Consider the following 22,276-nt stretch of genomic DNA (forward strand, 5'->3'; position numbering starts at 1 on the left):
CACTTCTGAGGACTAGGGGAAGGGGGAAGAGGGATGAGGGAGGGAGGGTGGAACCGGGAGGCGATGAGGGAGGGAACTACAATCAGGATGTAAAGTGAACAAATTAAAAAGAAAAAGAATGCAACACATATACAATACTTAATATTAGTAATAAACAACCATGGTACCTATTTATTTAGTATTTTTGTCACTATATTAAAATATAACCCTATTTATCAAAAAAGTTTACTATGAAACCGTCTCCCATAGTGTGCCAGCAGCAGCTTCACCCACCTTTGACACTCTTCATTGCATCAAAAGGCCAAGAGCAGGTATGTACCTGTACTATGTAATGTTTGCAAAATGACTACATTACCTAAAGATGTATTTCTCACGACATACCTGTTACTAAGTGAGGTGATGTCATATGTGTGTAGAATGTATGAGAGAGAGAGAGAGAGAGAGAGAGAGAGAGAGAGAGAGAGAGAGATCGGTGTTCTTTTCAAAACATTTACTTCCCATCATCACTTGGGAATAATTCTTCAAATTTCGATTTGAAAGAGTATAAATAATGACTTTTATTCAAAGTCCACATTAGGAATAAGCAAAATGAAGGAACATGTTTGGAGTGAGAATCTTTTAATTATACTCATTTCCAGAGAACAATAAATACAGACATTATAAGCAATATAAGTAACAGTAGTATTTCCCTAGATGCAGACAGCATCTACTTTTATACAACTTAACAAGCAAACACTTTTATTCCCCCAGGAGTTACCATTGGAGAAACCTATGCAACAGAAAAGAAAATAACCATTAAATGAAAAAACTATTCATTTTTGGCCCCAAGGACTGAGGTTCTCACTCCAGTGGTCCATCGGAGGCTCAGAGAGGCTGAAGCGGTCAGCTCAGCTCCGGGCAGCAGCAGTCTGAGGCTGCTCTGACTGGAGCTGTTTACCAAGATATTCCCTAGAAAACAAGAACATAACAAATTAGGACTTTGATACAGAGAATCACTGTCAAGATTCAAAACTTAATAAAATAATCCCTGAAACCTACACTATTCCAACACAGCCTACATTAACCACAAAGATGGTAGGTCGTCATGCCTGACACTGGGGAGTCTACTCCCCTGTTTACATGACGCACTGACTACTACTTCTGCAGTCTGAGTTTAGCAACCAACTTATGATTCCAAGGGGTTCCTTCAAACAAGAAAAATAAGTTTCCTAGAGTTAGAAAATGCACATATGTATAGCCTGGAGTGAACACAGGGCCATGAAAACAAAGCCCTGACAATACCATCAAAACTCAGAACTCTAATAGGATCTACTGTTGTGGCACTTGCTATGCATTGAACAGCCTTACACCTACACAAAAAAACACAGTATTGAACCCATGGCTATCACAGGGCTAAGGGGCAGTTTTCTCTTATTCTACATATGGGGCAAATGACCTAGAGTGATGGTCTCCAAACCATTTAGATCCTTCAGGAAATAAACTAACAGCTGGTTATAGAGGTGCAAGACGACAATCACAGCACTCAGTAGGCAAAGGCAGGAAGATTGTTAGTTCAAAACCAGCTTGAACTACATAGTAATTTTTAAGTTACATGTAAGAAGAGAAATTAGACATGTACATACAATATGTGTATAGTTAGCTTAAAAATAACACATAGTAACCACTGAGACAGAGAGTATGGGTATGTTCTTTACTCCTCCCACCCTCTCCCCAACCCCTGAGAATTACCCAAACATTTTTTTTTTAACAATCAACAAATAAGGACAGGAAACTATTTTTAAAAGACTCCTAAACTTTTATTTCCTCCAGTAAAAAAGAGAGAAGCTTCAGTTTGGAATCAGGAGATGGGTTTGTACTCAAGCTCAGAGCAATTACTAATGGCCAAGCAACAAAGAAATGTTCAACATCCTTGGTCATCAGGTAAATGCAAATCAAAATGACTCTGAGATTCCACCTTACACCCATTATAATGGCTAAGATCAAAAGCTCAAGTGACAGCACATGCTGGTGAGGATTTGGAGCAAAGGGAACACTCCTCCATTGCTGGTGGAAGTGCAAACTTGTACAACCACTGTGGAAATTAGTCTGGTGGTTCCTTAGAAAACTGGAAATAGTTCTACCTCAAGACCCAGCTATACCACTCCTGGGCATATTCCCAAAAGATGCTCCACCATACAAGGGCACTTGTTCAACTATGTTCAGAACAGCTTTATTTGTAATAATAGCCAGGAACTGAAAACAACCTAGGTGTCCCTCAACTGAAGAATACACAGAGAACATGTGGTACATTTACACAATGGAATACTACTCAGCTATTAAAAACATGGAAATCCTGTAACTTGCAGGCAAATAGATAGAACTAGATAAAAAAAAAAAAGATCATCCTGAGTGAGGTTACCCAGACTCAGAAAGACACACATGGCTTGTCCTCACTTATAAGTGGATATGAATCATAAAGTACAGGACAACCATGCTACAATCCCCAGACCCAAAGAAACCTAGGAGGGCCCAAAGGAGGAAACGTGATACTCAGAAGAGAAAATAAAAGAGACATCTGAAGTACGTGGAGGGAAGGAGCTGCATGGGAGAAAGGATCACATGTGGGGAGAGGGGGGATGGGGGAAAGATGAGGAAAGAGAATGGAAATTGACAGGAGAGAGGCATCTTTGGGACAGGGGAGGCTCCCAGGAGTCTACTGAGGTGACTCTAGCTGAGACTCCTAAGGGGGGTGGGGATAGGGAGCCCAAAGTCACCACCTCCTGTAGCCAGGCAGGACTTTCAGTGAAGGATGGGGACAGCAACACACCCATAAAACCTTCAACCGAAAAGTTGTCTTGCCTACAAGAAGTGTAGGGATAAAGATGGAGCAGAGTTCGAGGGAATGGCAAACCAATGACTGGCCCAACTTGAGACCCATCTTATGAGAGAGAGCCAACTCCTGACACTTTTAATGATACTCTGCTATGCTTGCAGACAGGAGCTAAGTATAACTATCCTCTGAGAGTCTTTATCCTACAGCCAATGGCAATACATGCAGAGACCCACAGCCAAACAATAGGCCGAACTTCAGAAATTGTGGAAGAGTACGGGGAAGGATTGAGGGAGCCAGGGGAACCAAGCACATCACAAGAAGATCTACAGAGTAAACTGATCTAAGCCCATAGACGTTTACTGAGACTGAACCACCAACCAAAGAACATGCATGAACTGGTCCTGGACCCCTACATACATGTAGCAGATGTGCAGCAAGTCTACTAATAAAGAGATTGGGGGCTGCCTCTGACACTGTTCCCTGGCTTTAGACCCCTTCCCCTTAGCTAGGCTACCCTGTCTGGCCTCTGTAAAGGATGTGTTTGGACCTGCTGAGACTTGATGCATCAGGCTGGGATGGTACCTATGGGAGTCCTCTCCTTCTCTGAGAAGGGAAGAGGGGAATGCAGGGAGTGGGTGCAAGGGTGGGACTGGGAAGAGAGGAGGGAGGGGGCTGCAATCAGGCTGTAAAAGAAAAAAAATTAGAGAGAACAGTGTAACCAAGCTTACTAATTCTTGGATTTCTCATGTAATCAGCTTTTACAACCTAAGCTAAATGCATAGCTTTAACCTTAAGTTTTGCATTTTTCCATGCCCCTGATCAGATTAATATATGTATGTGTATATACATGTTATGGTGATCATTTCATGAAAGCAGCCAACAATTCAAAAGCCACATTGTACAACAAATATCCCACAAACATTGAAAGCAATTATGTGGATATAGGCTGACAGTACCTGTTGGCAGTTTTAAATAATATTCTGAGTCAGGTGGGGGCTCTAAAATAACTTCTTCCCTAGTAAAATGTTTACATTTTCTGTAAAGAATCTCTTGTACCTTTTGCATACAGTGGTTTGTTTGATTTGGTTTTTTTCTCTGTTCAAAATGCCCTTTTTTTAGGGATAGTACAACAGACTTCAGATATACACACACAAACACACATATCAAGTATCAGGCACAAATTCATACATTAAACATAGGCACAACTCATAGGCAAGAGGCAAGACAAACCAGACACAGACAACAGACAGGCCAGTGGCCATGAACTAAAGACAGACAAAAGACACAAAGAGGGAACCATATAATTCAAATTTGGGCTCACTGTTGGGTCAAATTAATCCAAAAGGAAGTTGCTTTGTTTTCAGACATTAGTGTGTTATTGATGAACAGAGGCACAAACAAGTAAAATATTCTACAGTCAGTAAATAACTTCTGTATACCATAAAGCACAAGGGGCAAACCGTAAGAGAAACATTACCTCAAAAATATGTCAGTGATAAAAAGACGTTTAAAATGCATTACAATAAACATCGAACCCCTCCTCAGATCTAACCGATGGACAGGACATTCTCCACAGTTAAGTGGAGAGCAGGGAATGACTCTCACACAAACTCTGGTGCCCCATATTTGACTATGTCCCCTTGATGGGGAGGCCCGGTGGCACTCAGAGGAAGGACAGCAGGCTACGAAGATGAGACCTGATAGGCTGTGATCATATACAGGGGGAGGAGGTCCCCCTCAGTCACAGACATAGAGGAGGGGAACAGGGGGAAAGCGGGAGGGAAGGAGGAACAGGAGGATACAAGGATGGGATAACAATTGAGATGTAATCTGAATAAATTAATTAAATAAAAAACAAATCTTGACATCATCATCATCATCATCATAAATAAAGCAAGTAATTATAGGTTCTCGGGGGAAGGAATTACAGACAGGTCCTGAAGCTGTCAAGATGAAAGGAACTACTTGCAGGGCTGAGGATGGAGCTCAGTGCTGAGGTGCTTGTCTGGCACCCTGGAGGCTGGGGAACTCATTCCCAGTGCTGCAAGTAAAGTAACTTACAGAAAATTCACTCTTTGTACGATTTTTATGGAATGGATTGTTAAGTTTGCTATCATTTAAAAATGATATATTAGCTACATTTATCAAAGCTTTTTAATTAGTTTTCATAACTCTACAGTTAAGTGACATATAACAAAGCAATTTAATGAGCCAGAAATCACTCTCATTTGAAAAAGACTAGGCTAACATCTATATTTACCTGACTAATGTACTCACAATTCATATCCTCCTTACTTCTAAAAAGATCTGGGAAGGTGTTTGGCTACATTTTTGCAGGATTCATAGAAGTGATTTGTTTATCATAGAGAAGGCCAAGTTAGTTTGCCTATAGGAGGTGACAGAATCATTTTCCTAAAGCTAAAGTCACACCAGGAAATAAGGGGTAGAAAGGCATCTCTTTCCATCAACAAAGAGCCAGGAGAAGCAGGCAATGATTTTAAAAAGGAAGGTAAAAAGAAGAGGTCAGGCAATCAACCTACTGGGGCTAACCCACTGGACATCATTAGTTCAGGCCTTAGGAAAGCAGCTCTGATTACTGAGCATGACCTGCTGACACAGTCAACCTTCTGCACAAAAGCCAGGGTGTGGGAGGAAACAAATGGATGGGGGAGGGGGGGCAAAATACAACAACACAGTAGTAACGATGGTGATGATGATAAAATCACTCAGAAACTTAAGTCATAGTAGAGGCAATTGAAATTTTAAAAAAATAGCAAGGATGTTGGCTAGGCATGGTGGTGCACCCCTTTAATCCCAGCACTCAAGGGTGGCAGAGGCAGGCGGGTCACTGTGAGTCCAAAGCCATCCTGGTCTACAAAGCAAGTCCAGGACAGCCAAGGCTACACAGACAAACCAGTCTCCCTGTCTGGGGTGGAGGGTAGCATGGATGTGAGGAAGGAAATGGAAATCTAGTGAGTAAACACAGTCACAAGTGATAACATGAGAGAGGAGGCAGAACGGGTCAGCTCCACAACCACACCACCTCAAAGAAGCACCCGATCTGGGAGCAGTTGGGATAGGGTGGGTATAAGCAATATCATCCTGGAACTTCTGAGTGTCAGGAATGCCTAACTACAGAAGTGACAGCACATCCAGAATCTGGTATACACAGACCTAGGTTCAAAGCTAACACCCATAGGTCAGAGAACACAAGTAAAGTCTAACTATCCTTATGCCCAGGCTTCCTGTAATGAATGTGAGAGGGGAAGTGTGAGAATAAACTATACCTCAGGCAGGTGTATCTCATTAATGCTAATCTTGTCCTTCCCAATGCCTGGAATAGGACTGCCCACTCCATCCTCACAGTAAGAGAAAGGAACTGAAGAATATGGTGCATATCCATAAAGAATTGTTGCCTGCTACTCATTATTTGGTATCATTTCCAATCCCCAAATTGCAAATTTGAACACAAAAAGTTAAAAATGTTTCATTGTAAAGAAAACAGTATGCAGTGTGAACTGGGCACTCCATCTACCCAACCTAAATTTATGAATACATTTTTCTAAAAATAAGTCCAGACAGATGTTTCATCTATTAATATTACTGGGAAAGAAACTGCTCATTTACTGGTAAAGAATCCTCACCTTGTTTCCCTTCCTGTGTAAGAATCCCAATGCCACATCTGGACCTTCCTATTAACTACCTAGCCTTCAACTCTCCCATTTCTCCCATTCTAAATTACCTCTACAACACTTAAACATCTATCTTAAAATAAATGATAACACAAATCCAGTATCTACCAGAAGAACCCTCCCATCTCTAGCTCCATGCTCTTGTGAAGAAATGCCCACCATGAGACCTGACTTTTGATACCATGCCCAGCCTGCTGCAATCATGGTTGCCAAGGGCCCTGGTCTAAGTCAGCAGCAGCATTCATGCTTCCATGGACCTCCCTTTCACATTTCCTCAGCTTTCTTTAAATACTGCTCACTTCAAAACCCTTCTTCAAATATATTTTTTCTTTTGCTTTTCTAATATCATATTACTGGTTTACTCCAAATTTCCCAACACTTCTTTTGAGAGTTCACTGTTCTTCCTATGCAATACTGTGCTAGTTGATTTGCCAAGTTGGCACAAGCTAGATTTATCTGGGAAGAGGAGCCTCAATTGAGAACGTTCCTCCATCAAACTGACCTATACACAAGTCTGTAGGGGAATTTTCTGAGTAATTACTGATATGCGAGGGCCCAACCTACTGTGAGTGGTGCCTCCTCTGAGCAGGTGGTCTTGATGTGTGAGAAAGCAGCAAGCCACAGAGAACAAGCCAGTAAGCAGCATTCTTCATGGCCTCTAGTTCAGTTCCTGCCTGCAGATTCCTGCCCTGACTTTCCTCACACATGGAGTATGAATAATCTGAGAATTATAAAATAAAATAACCCTGTCCTCCCAAAGTTGTTTTTAGTCATGGTGTTTTGTCATAGCAATAGAAAACCTAACTAGAACAGAAATTGATATAAGACTGGGATACCACTATGACAGATTTGACCATGTTGTTTCAGGGGAGGATTATTGAAGGATGTTAAAATTCTGAGCCCAAAAAAAGGCCATTAATTGAGCATTGGGAGCTTAATGGGCTATTGTGGGGACTTGGGATATAATGCTGAGAGCAGTGCACGCGATAGAGGTCTTGCTTGTGAAATTTTGGGAGAAGTTTGAAAGTCTTGGGACTGTTCAATATTTTGAAATAATAAATTGTGGCTCTGGTCAGCTATAGCTGAAAATTCTGCTTTGATTAACAAGAAATCACAACAAAGTTTTACTGGGACAATCAATCTCGTTAGCCACTGCTGAAACTCATCTGTGGTTAAGAAGAGGCAAGAACCAATGTGCAATGTGGTAAAAAAAAAAAAAAAAAAAAAAAAAACTTCTGGGAAGTGTTTCGTCAAGGTCAAGAGACAGAAACTGTGGTCCAGAAGGGGCCAACACTGCACTTTGTATTAGCAGCCAAACTTGATAATGTGTCAGTGTCTCCCGGGTGGTACTGGTCTTAAAAGCATATAAGGGACTCATGGAGAGCAGCCGAAGCTTCCACACTAACAAAGCCAGGAGAGGCTATTAGTGAAGGTACAGCCGCCACTGTGGTAGAAGCCCCAGGACTAAAGACATCATGGAGAGAGCATGAGGCTTGGTACTACATGGCAGAGTGAGAGTCCCTGAAGAGAGGCCAGAAGAGGATGCTGGTTCAAGTACAGTCCGGTTGCAGTGAAGATCCAGGTGGAGATACCAGCACTACGGGATGACCACCTAGAACAGCAGCAACTATGGAGTGAAGTGGAGCCAGCCTGAGCCTGTTGGACACACAAAGTGTGCTATGTATGTCAGGGCCAGTGAGGTGGAACTGTTCAAGTCTTTTGGAACCCAAGAAAATCATGAGTACAAAACATCAGACACTGAGCTTTCACACTGGTGGACTTTGGTTTCAGTCATGTAGTCACTATGTGACTAGGCCCCATTCTTCCTTCTTGAAGCAAGAAAGTATGTAACTATTTCTTATTTTACAGGAACCTACTGTTAAGAAACAGGTTATTACAAAGAGACTAATTTTTAAGTGTTTTAAAAGACCGTGGGACTCTTAAAGTTATTAATATTTTACATTGTGATATTAATCCAATATGTGATCTTGTGGGTAAACAAGAAAAGAAAGGTTACAGTTGAATAGTGATGTGTTATGGGATCAGTTGTTCTGGATGGTTTGCCAATTCCAGGCTAGAGTTATCTGGAAAAAGCAAACTCAATTAAGAAAATGCCTTTTTCATGTTGGCATGTAAGCAAGCCTATGGGACGTTTTCTTGATTAATGATTGATATGTGAGGGCCCAGCCCACTGTTGGTGATACACTCATAGGCAGAGAGTTGTGGTTATATAAAAAAGTAGGTTCAGCAAGCCATGGGGAGCAAGCTAGTAAGCAGCATTTCTCCATGGCTTCCACTTCACGTCCTGCTTTCAGATTTCTGCCTTGAGTTCCTTTTTTAACTTCCTTCACAATGCACTATAACTAAACTGAAATAAACCTTTTTCTCCCCAAATAAGTTTTGGCCATGGTCTTTATCACACCAATAGAAACCCTAACTAAGGCATTACATACCTACTCTTCTATATGCCCTTTACATGTTTGGATTTTTCTCTTTTACATTAACCTTCTGTAGATCACACATCCCTGTTAGAAAACATGAGAGAAAGCATGGCTCCTTCAGACTTCCCAGGTAAAAAGCCATGCTCTATGCAGTCAATGTTCCCACCACCATGACTTCAGCTATCACTTCACCAGTTGCTAATTTTGTTCTCAACTTCAAGCCTGAATGTCTATCTCTTGGATTCTCATTGAATATAAACCATTCAAATTAAGCAAATTCAATGTGGAAAACTAAACCAGAAACTAATGAAGATACTGGGGCCTGTTTTCTTCTCTGTAGAAACTAAGGAAGTCTTGCATAGAAAGGCAAGTCTACCTGTAGAGGAAAGAAAAAAGCAGATGGACTATAAATGTGTAAAATCTGTGGTCCAGAGGGAAGAGAAAGTAGAAGTTGCTTTGCCTCCTGCCAGCTTACTGGTACCCTATTAAGTGGGTGCCATGATTTCACCTAACACCTACAGATTCTATAAGCTACCTGATATCCTTATAATGCATTTCCTTATATTTTAGCTATTTTGGCAAATGTTTTATTAACATTACTATTGGTCATGAACATGAACCTTCCAAAATAACTTATCATTTGTTTGTATCTAAAAACTAAAGAAAGCAAAGACCTATGAGTAGAGCTGAATAACAGCACTTGCCTAGATACCTAAGGCACTGGATTTCAACTTCAAAACTACCAAGCCAACTAAAGAAGCCACCCAAAATGAGTAAACAAAATTGGGGGGAGGGGGTATGTAGTAATCTGAATACCTTAGAATTTACTTTCATTACTGTGTTCTCATGGAAAGACAATCTCTAACTTCTATTGAAAAGGCTGGTTTGGAGGAGGACCTTTCTAATAGCTTTATAATGCTCAACACATCAATTACCTGAGAGGATCAAAACAATGTTCAGAAACATCTCAACTGTGATAGGAAGCTGGTATTAAGAAACTCTTTTCTCCAGCCTAAATGTCCCTCAGTAGAAGAATGGATAAAGAAACTGTGGTACATTTACACTATGGAATACTACTCAGCTGTTAAAAACAAGTAATTTCCGAAATTTGTGGACAAATGGATTGGACTAGAAATAATCATAATGAGTGAGCTAACCCAGAAGCAGAGAGACTCAAATAGTATATACTCACTTATATCTGGACACTAGGCCAAGGGGCATGTCTCATGAAAGTCTTCACTTACCAGGAAAGTGGGATAGAGGTGAGGTCATCCTAAGGTGAGAGAAATATAGGAGATAGGGAAATAGATGGAACCAGAGGGTCCTAGAAACCTACAAGAAGAACACTATGATGGGCAGATCTGGGCCCAGGGGTTCTGCTTGATCTATGGCACCAACCAAGGACAATATGTGCAGTCATCATCAAACCCCTACCCAGACCTAGCCAAGGGACAGAATATTCACCACAGTTAGGTGGAGACTTGGGACTGACTTTCACACAAACTCTGGTGCCCCATATTTGGCCATGTCCCCTTCCCCTTCATGGGGAAGCCCAATGGCACTTGGAGGAAGGATAGCAGACTACCAAGAAGAAACTTAATACCCTAGCATCATATTCATGGGGAGGAGGTCCTCATCGGTCACAGTCATAGGGAAGGGGAATGAGGTGAAAGCGGGAGGGAGAAAGGAATAGGAGGATGCACGGGATGGGATAGCAACTGAGATGTAATATGAATGATTTTATTTTTCAATAAAAAAAAGTAATAATAAAAAAAAGAAACTCTTTTCTCAACATAACTGTGTAAAATGAACAAAACAGAAAGGTAGTTCATTTTATTTTCATTCTGCCCCTCCTTCTAAGGTGGATATTCCATTTACAAGGCAGTAGAAATGGAAGTAAGATAAAATTCTCCCTGGCTATGAATGTCAATTGCCTGGCCATTCTTCCTTTATCCCCAGACAAAGGGGTTTACTGAGCTGCCACACTGTCTCAGGCTAAAATTCTGTTTCTTGTGTGCTGAATACAAACTGCTATGTAAAACAGCACTATATCAATAAAAACTAAAAATCCCAATGAATATTTTGCAACCTTTAAAGAAAAAATTCACTCCAGTAAAAATAAAAACATATGCATAAGAAAGTTAAGAAAATAATTATAAACCTAGGTTTGCTATTTAGCTAATTTTAGCATATTCTTCAACCGGAGATTGTTTAAAGCATGCATGAATATACACATACAAAATCCATTAATGAACTACAGCAAGTGACCACAGATACAACTACTATACCCATGAAGAAACAAACAGTATTGAAAAGCAAAACAAACTGTTTCTCCTTCTTCACACTGGACAAGCCTTTCTTCTAAGATTTACTGATTATTCAAAACACAGATCCAACATCCACTGGCTAAGAAGCTGATCTTAATCAAAATATGAGCTAGACATTACTTCCTAGTTCCAAGGACCCATATGTAGAAACCTATATTCAAATGTGTGTTTACTTATAAAATGCACAGAAGCTCTTAATCTTTAGGACTTTGTGTCTGTCATAATGCTCCTCATTTATTTATTCTGTTACAGGAATTGGTATTTTGCAAAAACAACAACAACAAGAAGAAAGAAAAGAAAAAGAAAATACTTATATTGTCATTGCCAAATCAACTGAAATTTGTCATACACAGTGTTGGAGAAACTAAAGAGTACAGCTTCAAGAAAAATCTATGACTAGCGAAGCATAAATAATTTTACAAGATTTGACTGTGATAGAAACAACAATTCTAAAGAATCCCTGGTTACTTGCAAATGTTTTATAGCAGTGCTGGGAATCAAGCTCGGGACCTAGTGCATGCTAGTGCATGTGTCTCCATGGAAAAACATGTTTTTTCCATGTGCAGCTTGTCCTTGTGATTGAACATCTTACTCATGTCATTCTTCTTAACTCTCAGAGTACAAATTATATTGCATGAGACTTTACTCTGCCTCATTTTTAGGCCCCTGCTCTCCCAGGCTTATGCTGCCAACTAGAGCAGTAAACATTTCAAAGATTCCACTACTGAAAATGTCATAAAGATAACATAGAAAACTATGGGTACCCAAAAAGAGACCACAGTTTCTAAATTAATTCTTTAAAAAAATGTTAAATCTGGAGGTGTTTCAATAGGTTACCACAAGTTGCATGAGTGTATTGGGAAGAAGGAAGGTTCCAGAAGTGAATGTAGATAAAATAGGAAAATCCAATGATAAATAAGATAAAAATACATTGTACATATATATATATAATTGTCAAAGAATAAATATTTATTGCTAGAAACATCTTATGGAATCCTTTTGTACCATGATTATTAATATTAAAATATCTAAGGATTTCTCCCTTTTCAGTTCATATGCAATAATTTTAATCACTGTCTTTATGGCTATACACTTATATAATAACTAAAATGTTCTAAGGCAACATAATCATAGAACAAAACCCCTTGGCTTGATGACTTTTTATATTAATTTTCCTACATATATAAAGTATCTAAGCAGGAAAGCACTCAAGAGTTTATTCTACTTGAGAAAAGACTGGAAGATAATCTAGAAACACAAACAACATTCTAAAGGAGATCCTCTACCTACAAAATTCAGTGTTTCTTTCCTGAAGTCCTGAGCTGTCCATATGCACATACATTGTTGCTTCTGAATTAGAGGATTACATTTAAAATCATTCTGTAGGAGAAAAATGATGACATTTTATGATGTTAAACTGGAAGTATGATCAGCAGTACATCCTAAAGTTCTCTAGAATCAATGTTCACTCTTTATATATTTTTGCCACATCTCTGTAACCCACCACTACTGAGAAGAACAAAGTGTGCATCAAGAATGCAACTGTGTTGATACCCTATGAGCATATACAGGGGAGTAGGTCCCCCTCAGTCACAGTCACAGGGGAGGGAAATAAGGGGAGAATGGGAGGGGGGGAGGAATGGGAGGATACAAGGGATGGGATAACAACTGAGATGTAATATGAATGAATTAATAAAATATATATTTAAAAAAAAGAATGCAACTGTGGAAAAGGAAATTCTGAGGTGCTTGATGTCAGCTATAAGGACGGCCTGGCCTAAAGCTCTTAAGGTGAGAGGCTTCTCTGTGTGTCAATCATCTTCTTGCCCTCAGCCAAGGACAAATTCCTCCTGACTCGCCACCCACACTTGGGGATCTTACAATGTTTTATTCCACTTCATACAGATGTCAAAAGGAGAAAAATAATAGCGTTTCTAAGACTTTCAAAGAAAGTCTTGTGAAATCAATTAAAACATTGAAAAAATTAAGTATTTCATATGGTGTTTAACTCTAGATTCCATGTTACATAAACTCAAATCTAAATCTATATTTTTAAAGAAACTTACAATTTAACTTCTTAAAATAAACTCTAAATTAAGACTCATAAATGGCCTATTCATATGACTTTATAAATATCTAATCTATACTTAAAGTTTGAAATTATACTTCAAATTTTTAAACGTATCACAGAAATAAGGTTTTTACTTGGTATATATGTAAATAATTCTCAGAGAACTTCACAATATGAAATTAATAAACATATGTAAAACATCAGAGCCTATTTTAGTGGGTTGTTTTGGGGTTTTTTGTTTGTTTGTTTGTTTTTTAAGGAAGGCAGGAAGGAAGGGAAAAGAGAGAGAGAGAGAAAGACAAGCCAAATACATACCCAAAAATATTCTTCTAACCATTAACGCTCATACCTGCAATCCCAGCACTTGGGAACGGAACCAGAACAGCAGTAAGTTCACAGCCAGCAGGTCTGGGCTACATACTAACTTCCAGACTATCCTAGATTATAAGTGAAATCCTGTCTCAAAAACAACAAAGCAACCCATGCCCATCTTAGGTAAATAGAGAGGCAGCCTGTACCAGCAGTTATAACCAGGCTGCATATAGACACTAAACCAAGAGATGAATCCAGACTGCTTTTCTACTGAAAAGAGAATCTGCAGAAGGCTTACATTCCATATGAGACTCTAGTCTATATTAATCTGACATAGAAATAAACTGTCATTACCTAATTTTCATTCTCTGGTCAAGCATCCATGAAAACATAAAAGCTGCATCAAAATGTAAAGGTCACAACTGAATTCTAATCTTCCTGTAAAAATCTGTTTATAAAGAAGGTACAGGAAATACATTAACCTCCAAAGTTAAAATAGACTGGGCAAGGGGGGAAAGGATATTCCCACCAGCTAGTCAACACAAATCAGTACCTACATACGATCACAAATATAAATCAGACACGAGTGGCATACAAGAGGGGATAATGTATGATCACTTAACCACAAAAATCCTCAACCAAAATTTTTTCTCTACAGGCAAAGAATAAGGTCAACATTCTATTGCACATACTTTTTTTTGTTTTTTAAATCATATAAGGAATAAACATTTAAACAAACAGCAGCCTGCCCCTAAAGAAACACAAAAAAAGAAAAAACACCATGCCTGAGGACATTTAATGGAAAGAAATTAAACTTATTTCTACAGAAACTTTAGAAAAACATCTTGGAAATAAATTTAAGTCTATAGTCAAAATAGCCTCCCACTGTATTAAATGTGAGCATTTGTCAAACTAATTCCTTAAGAGATATAAACTAGCCAAAATACATAAACTCCCAAATTACTAATTTACATTGTAAAACCTAACTCCAAAAACAGTGACACAGGAAGAGAAAGCCAGTGACAGTGACACCCACGGTTTTGTTTAGATCCAAAGCCACTTTTGGAGGGCCCTGTTCTTGCACAAGTCGGGGAAAAGCAGAAACACTTCAGAACATGGTATATACTGCTAGCACCAGCCCTAGGAGCTAAACTAACCCAAACAACCTTCTTGCTCTCACGACTCACTCTGGTGAGATCCACTAGCCACAAAGGAGTCAAAGTGATTTTTTTTTAAGCATAAACTCAATCTTGCCATTCCCCAATTTAAAAAAACAAAAAACAAAAACCTTTCAATGGGTCAGGAGTGGTAACATATGCTTCTAATGCCAGCACTTGTGAAGCCGAGGCAGGTAGATCTCTGTAAGTACAAAACCAGCTTGATTTACAAAATGAGTACCAGACCAGCCAGGGCTACTTAGTGAGATCTTGTCTCAAAAACACCAACAGGCTAGAGCATTGGCTCCCCAGTGAAAGAGCACTGATCCTGTTCCAGAAGATGCAGGCTGGGCTCCCAGTGCCCACACAGCACTCCCCATCCTCTAAAGCTCCAGTTCCAAGAATGTGACACCCTGTTCTGGCCCCTATAGGCATTGCATGCACATACAGCAAAGCACTCATACACATAAAATAAAAATGAATAAATCTTTAAAGAAAAAAAACTTTTCAGTGGCTTTTAATTCATCTATGCCTCAAACTACAGCATACAAGACCCCGTGCAACTGTACTCCTAAATGTATCCATCCTTACTGGGGCTTACTCTATAACTTCCAGTTACTTCCTCAGTCTTAATAAAACCATACTGTGGGAGCTGCCTGTGCCCTGAGAAGTATTTTCAGTAGCCAGTACCTCCCTACAATATCTCAGTACCACCCAGTACTGAAATCTTTATGTGTTGCTTTAAGACGTGTTTATTTCTGCTTCCTATATTTCCTGTCTCATTTCTTACATCTATAGGGCTGCATAGCTGGCTCCTTACCACTGTCACCTCAGCATAACTGTTTTGGCCTATTCAGAGAAGCCTGTCTAATTGACCAATGTAAAACTGCGTGCACTTCTATTCCATCTTCAGCCCAGCACTTAACAGCAACAATCCAAACACTCAAAAAGACACTGTTGTAAGCCCGCAAAGATGTCAGTGTTTATAAGAAAACTGCTTACAGGCAGTACTGTCACACTTTGTACAGCAGCAAACCTAGGATACTCTCCTGAACTGTATTTGACTGACCCATTCTACTGTATCATTAATTCTTTCCTTTGGAAATACTGATCACACTTCTGTTAGCTACAAGAGATTTATAGATACCTTGTACTTTAACAAAAATAGTCTCAAATTAGAACACACTTCAGTATGGTACAACCATGTGATCTGTTCCAAGTGTTGAACAACCAACCTACCCTTGAAACTAGTTGTTCTAAAGGGGAATCTCACCTGTTCTATATAGCACACCAAGGACTCACCATTATGTTCAGTCTTTAGAGAAAATACAAAAAGATCAATAATCTCAGTTAAAAAAAAAGACAGGAAAAAGTATGACTCTGATTACTTCAAAAGCAAAACACTAATCAATGTCCATGACCATGGAATTTGAGTTAAGCTACAAGCTTCTAATGTTTTCCTGTGAACTGATACAAAGTTGTTTGGTTGACTTTATACTTTAGACACCTTGCAGACCTAGAAAGGAATTTGCAGTCCAGCTGCGTCCACACAACTCTAAGGAACCTGCATTTGTTTTTGCCACAAGAGCCTTTTCAGTTACAGCTGAAATAATTTTTTATATCAGCAGTCTATACCTTCCTATGACTATTCAGCTCATTTTTTAAAAATAAGTCTTTGCTCTATATTAGCAATATGTATGTAGGCTTTTTCTAAGATCACCAATAATTCACTGGAGTATTGCATAAGAGCTCTTAGGATAAGTATGTGACATCTAGCAGAGCAATGTGCAAGTAAGACAGCTGCCCAGGCATACCAGTTGTGCACCATGAGCTTCTGCACCGCCAGGAGAGCATTGTATCGGACCTGCTGGTCTTCGTGGTGCATGTGGTTCATCACCAGCTGCTTTCCACCAAGCTGCTCAATAACCCTGCAGAACAGAAAAGACTTGGTGAAGACGTCATTTCTTTCTAATTGATGCTGGTTACAACTGAAAAGTGCAAATATCAAATGCCCAAAGGATTTCCAAAACAAAAGTTACAACTAACTGAAGTAAGCTAACATTACATCTTACATCACTCTCAATTACTTACGACTGTGGGGATGAATGAGAATAATCTGCACAGGTTTATGATTCTGCAGCGGATGAAACTATCTGGGAAAGACTAGGATATGTGTCACTGGGGACAAGATTAAGGTTTCAAAAGACCTGTGCCATTCCCAGTGTGTTCTCTCTGCCTCCAGCTTATGGATGTGAGGTCTCAGCCACTCCTGTTGCCATGCCTTTCCTATGCCAAAACCGACTGGAATTCTCTGAAACAATATGTCCAATTTGCTTTGGTCATAGTGTTTTATCATAATAGAAAAGTAACAAATACATTTGAATATGTCTTCTTACATTTCCAGTGTTCAAACTAACTGACACTCTCATTTATGAATCTATCACCTGCCTGGGTACATCAAAGAATTCAAAGCAGCTAAGTATTAACTTCTAGCATGCAATCAATATGTAATTCTAATTAATTTTCACAAGATCAATATGAAGTCCACTAGTGGATGTATTATCTCATAGACACAGATTTAGACACAAATAACAAAGGACAAAGGATAAAGAGCACTTGTGTTAATTTCTTGGAAGACCTAATTTTAAGAAAGCTTTTTTCTTGTAATGTCAGGACATGTCACATGGCTATAAAACATAGAAAATCAAGCTTCAGAATTAAGACAACTCACAATCATACTGCTTTCTCTTCTAACACCATATCCACAACAACCTAAAGTCTATTTAGTACAGACACAAACATTACATAAAAGTGGCCATTGCTTTGGGACTCTTAATTCCAGCCCCAGAGTATGGGCTTCCCTGTCCGTTCTTCATCTACAAGTACTGTCCAGTGGACTATGCTTGCTACTTATTAGTGTCATAGGACATCTCAACACAAAAGGGCATTTGGTGCTTTAAGATGGCCTCCCAGGCTTCTTGTACCAGTAAGGAATGGATAGGTAGAAGAACAACAAAGCAATTAAACATCAAGTGCTTACAATATGCCAACCACTGTACTTTGAAATGTTATCTGTTATGTCAGCTCAGTTCAGCTATTAGTCAGACATATCACATTAAGCAGGTAATTTGCAATAATTGCCAAATACAGAGAACAAGTATAAATCCATTACAGAGTCATTGGTAATGATCAAAAGACACAAAGCCCATGTTTGACACTGTAGTAAGCCCTGCTGCCTGGTCAATAATGGTAGGGGCTGTTCCTGCTCTATCCACTCTCTTCCCTGTCATCAAAGCAATCTTTGCAAAATCCTGAATATTGTTTTCCCCCTTTAAAGCAGTTCAGTGACTCTGCTGTTTAACAAAGGCACCAAAATCTTTAGCAGTGCCTACAAAGCACCTTATCACACACTTTGCCCTCCTATCCAGCTTCTGAGCTGTTCTCTGGGCCCTGAGTGCATAACCAACAGTAAGTATTCTCGCCTGAAAGTAGTTTACCTGACACATGCATTTTCTCCAAGTGACTAGCCTCTTGAGCTTGGAAAACTACACAGAATTTCAGCACCATACTGATGAGCCATTTTAAACACAAAATTTAAGAACAAACAAAAAAACAGATCATGTAAACAGTACATGTTTATAGTAGAAGAGGGAGCACAAAAAGGGCAGAACTTTAGCTGGGCACAGTGGAGCACACCTGTAATCCCAGCACTTAGGAGGCAGAAGCAGACAGATCTCTGTGAGTTTGAGGCCAGCCTGGTCTACAAAGTGAGTCCAGGACATCCAAGGCGACACAGCGAAACCCTGTCTCAAAACAAAACAAAACAACAAAAAAAAAAACAAAAAAAAAAAAAAAACAAAAAAAAAGAGCAGAACTCAGCCTTGCTCCACCTCGATTGGTAATGGGTCCATCAAGGACTCAATGTTTTCCATGGCTCTGTACATGTTCATGAATGATTGCAGAAGTGCCATCATTATTTACATGAACTTTAAAACGTAATTTTAGCAAGTAAGCAAATCCACTAGTTTTGAATCTATGAACAATGAAAATGAGCACATACTTGAGAAAGCTGTCATATTACAAATACAGAACGAGTATAATGTGCATAACGTAGGGCACGGCGCTAACTCCTGATTTTACCTTCTGCAGTCCTCACAGCAGACACACCTTCCAGGATTACTGTTTTGCTTTCACTTAGGAAGCATAATTAGATTAAAAAAATAATGTAAGAGATTTTAACAAATCTCTAGCCAGAAAACCTTTTCTGAGCAAAAAAGTAGCAGAAGAAAGCACTTCACATTGGTTTCAGTGAAGGGCTCCATGAAGCAATGCACAGAGCCCGAGACAAAACAACACTCGTGAGGGTACCCATGACCTAACAGCTTTCACTATTACTGCCTGAAGTATGATTAAAAAGTAATATAAGTATACTTTAATATAATAACTGTAATGTTTAACATAATGTAAACAGCAAGCTTAACAGTGTTTATTTTAAATGCAACAGCTGACATTCTTAAACTATGTTAAATAAACAAAATATAAGAAAAGGATACAAGATGCTATGTTTTCCTTCCTACAAGACGTTAAAAAAGAAACAGTAGTTCTTCCTGCTCCTACCGGAAAGGGTCATAAAAATATTCTTGCACACTAGTGGTTGGGAGTCTAAATTAGTCTACATCATAATCATGTTTTTAAAACCTAAGTACACACTTATCTTCTTGTGTCTATTTCAGGAAATGGCAGAAAGTAACCAAAATGAACAGCAGTTCATTCTTTTCTCACTAAAAAATCAGAACGCAAGCAAACGTCAGTTTTTAAAAAAAGGTGAAAGAAAGTGCTAAAGCATGAGCTATGATGTGGCCAGTTTCCAAAAGACACAGAGGGATTCGAGGAAGTCACTGCCTGTGTCTATGGTGCCAAAGGCATTGCTTCTCTACTCGGCAGTTTTCACGCTTTCTACAATGAGCGCCTGTAATGGTCAGAACTATAATTTATAAGAGAAGTGACTTGGGTGTCCTGTATAAAGTGTGTGCCACTAAGCTTTGCATAGTGAAGAGCCATTTACCTCATGTAAAAATCTGTATCTTAAGAGAGAAAGCATGAGTAACTCAGGACTGATGATGCCCTGCTGAATGGTGAACACTCTTCCTCATCAGATACTCATTTTCAGAAGTGTACAGTCTAATTTTAGGAAGGAATAGAACCAGGTCATCACATTATAAAATGGCAATATATACCAAAGACATTACTGTTTCAGTTTGAAGGCAGGATTTTTAAAAATAATCTTACATATCCATCAGTATTTCTAATCACAACTTGCAGAAATTTGAGTCTGACTCAGCAGCCAAAGAATGGACGGAAAGGCAAGAGCAGTTTGGAAGCTGGAGAAGCATATTTGAAAGCTACCGAGGTTAATCTGCTAATTCAGGCAGCCCTGCTGCAGGTGCTGTTCCAGTCTGTGCATGCCCAGAGCTGCCCCTCAAGCCTGCTGCTTGTGCTTCCTTCCCCATCTGCTCATATGGCAGACTTGAGGCAACATCTACCTTGGTGAGCTCAGGCCATGGGAGGTGGCGAAGTTTATGAACCGGGAAAGCAAGTCACTGCCATTTTGACCAACTACAATGTGGAGACAGAACAGATGCTTTTTAAGATTGCCTCAATTCTAATAAGGTGGTTTTTGATACTGAATTGCTTTAAGAAAAATAAAATTGAAAGCCCACTATGGCATTCCAGGTTCTGAAGGTATATTATCCCCCTGTAAAGAGCTTGAAAGGGTGCTCAAATTGCTAGCACACTGTTGTAGTGAATGGCTGATGCTCACTTTGCCCTACATGAGTGGAGGACTAGATATATCCAGCAGTAAGTGCTGTGTGGATGAAGGGTTCCTAATATTGAAACTGTCACAAGTGTAAACATGACCAATCGACTATTTGAATTTCTTGAAGTCATTTTGTAGGATGTGGGTGGTAGAGATAAGAACCTTACTAGACACATGTTCTGCCACTAAACCCCAGTGACAATTACTAAATTTGTAATTTGGGAGAATAACTGCTGGCTATACTTTTTATCTGAATACACAAAACAGGCCTCTGATTCAAAAGTGTACCTTCTAACAACAAAAGCAACTATGAAAACAACTCATAAAATAAGAAGGACACAAAGAAAACAAAGCCCTTTAAATCAGCATAAGAAAAGGTCATATAAACTCACAGAAACTTAGGCAGCATGTAAGGCTCTACGCCAAGTTCTTTGTGTTTATATTATGGCTTCCAGTTCATAGGATTCCTAAATGTGCCAATGAGTGGATCTCTGTTCCTATACCTCTTCTTGGGCTCTTTTCCTTGTTTGCTTTTTTTGTACAGTTATGACTACAATTACTATGTTTTATTTTTATCCCTTAGAAGCCTGTTAATCTTCTAATGAAAGAAAAAAAATGGATCTAGATAGGATGGGAGGGAAGACAGAACTAGGATGAACAGAAGGAAGGATATGCGTATCAGGAGGGAACAACATCCAGGTCAGCACCTGTGAGAAACCGAATGCTCTTTGAAGAGCTGGGGAATAGAAATTGTACTTTTACAATTAGACATGTGACCCTCCCTCTCTCCTTCCCTTTGTTTCTTCTGAATTGGAACCCTTAAAAATCCAAGGTCTTTGCTGGGATTCTTTTCACGGGACCAGCAGAAAATGTCTACTGCTTGTTTTTTATAGATATCTAATACATGAGATAGCATATTTCTTGGATAATGAAACTTAAATAAATACCACCATTTTATGATATAACATATCTTAGCAGCTGTGATTACCTTAATAAGTTAAGCCTATCATCCAAATATCATCATCAAATGTGAGATATCAAAGTAATTTTCTAAGATTGCAGTGAAATGGATATAATATGAAAGATTATTCCACATCTTAGAAGATTATTTGTGAGAAAAAGAGTAAGGACAACAGGAAAAAAAACACACAGAAGCTACATCTGAGATAAGGAAGTGCTTGTGTTGCTGAATGCAAACAGAAAGCTTAAGAAGTTTCTGTTGACTACACTAGGGGACATCCCATGTTTCTGCTGTTGGAAAGATGCTAGTCAACTGTGTGCCTATTAAAGTACCAAAAGCCTTTTTGCCAAATAAACATATCCATTGTTTTGTTGTCAATGTAGTTGAGTACATTTAATTGTATAAGCACACCTCAATATTTTGAAATGTGCAATTATATTATTATGCATCTACATCAACTTTTCCTTACAGACTCTGGAATTAATTCTAAGCTTTATAACTACAGTCAATTCATTTCCATAACTATGAGCAGGGGGAAAAAAAACAGTGTTCATAAAATGGCTATAGAATTAAAGTCTGCAAACAAAAGAAACTTTTAATTAGATATTTCCAATAATCTCCACTGACAATTACACAGAAGTATTAATGCAAGTGTATTTTTATTTTTATAGTACTCATTTTTAAT

General features: G+C 39.0%; 1 protein-coding gene across 3 annotated transcripts in view; it reads right to left on the reverse strand.

The window, feature by feature from the left end:
* Window positions 1-601: 601 nt before the first annotated feature.
* ATP6V1H (ATPase H+ transporting V1 subunit H) overlaps window positions 602-22,276 on the reverse strand; it is a 72,249-nt gene continuing 50,574 nt past the window's right edge. For all 3 annotated transcript variants that reach the window (XM_084791488.1, XM_084791486.1, XM_084791487.1), the window contains 2 exons: window positions 16,627-16,740; window positions 602-948 (listed from right to left, as the gene is read on the reverse strand). In XM_084791488.1, coding sequence (XP_084647614.1) covers window positions 888-948; window positions 16,627-16,740 — 175 coding nt within the window. In that variant the 3' untranslated portion in view covers window positions 602-887. The remainder of the gene's footprint in view (window positions 949-16,626; window positions 16,741-22,276) is intronic.

This window comes from Acomys minous (assembly GCF_964271855.1).
Source record: "Acomys minous genome assembly, chromosome: 1".
In the NCBI taxonomy this organism is placed as follows: domain Eukaryota; kingdom Metazoa; phylum Chordata; class Mammalia; order Rodentia; family Muridae; genus Acomys; species Acomys minous.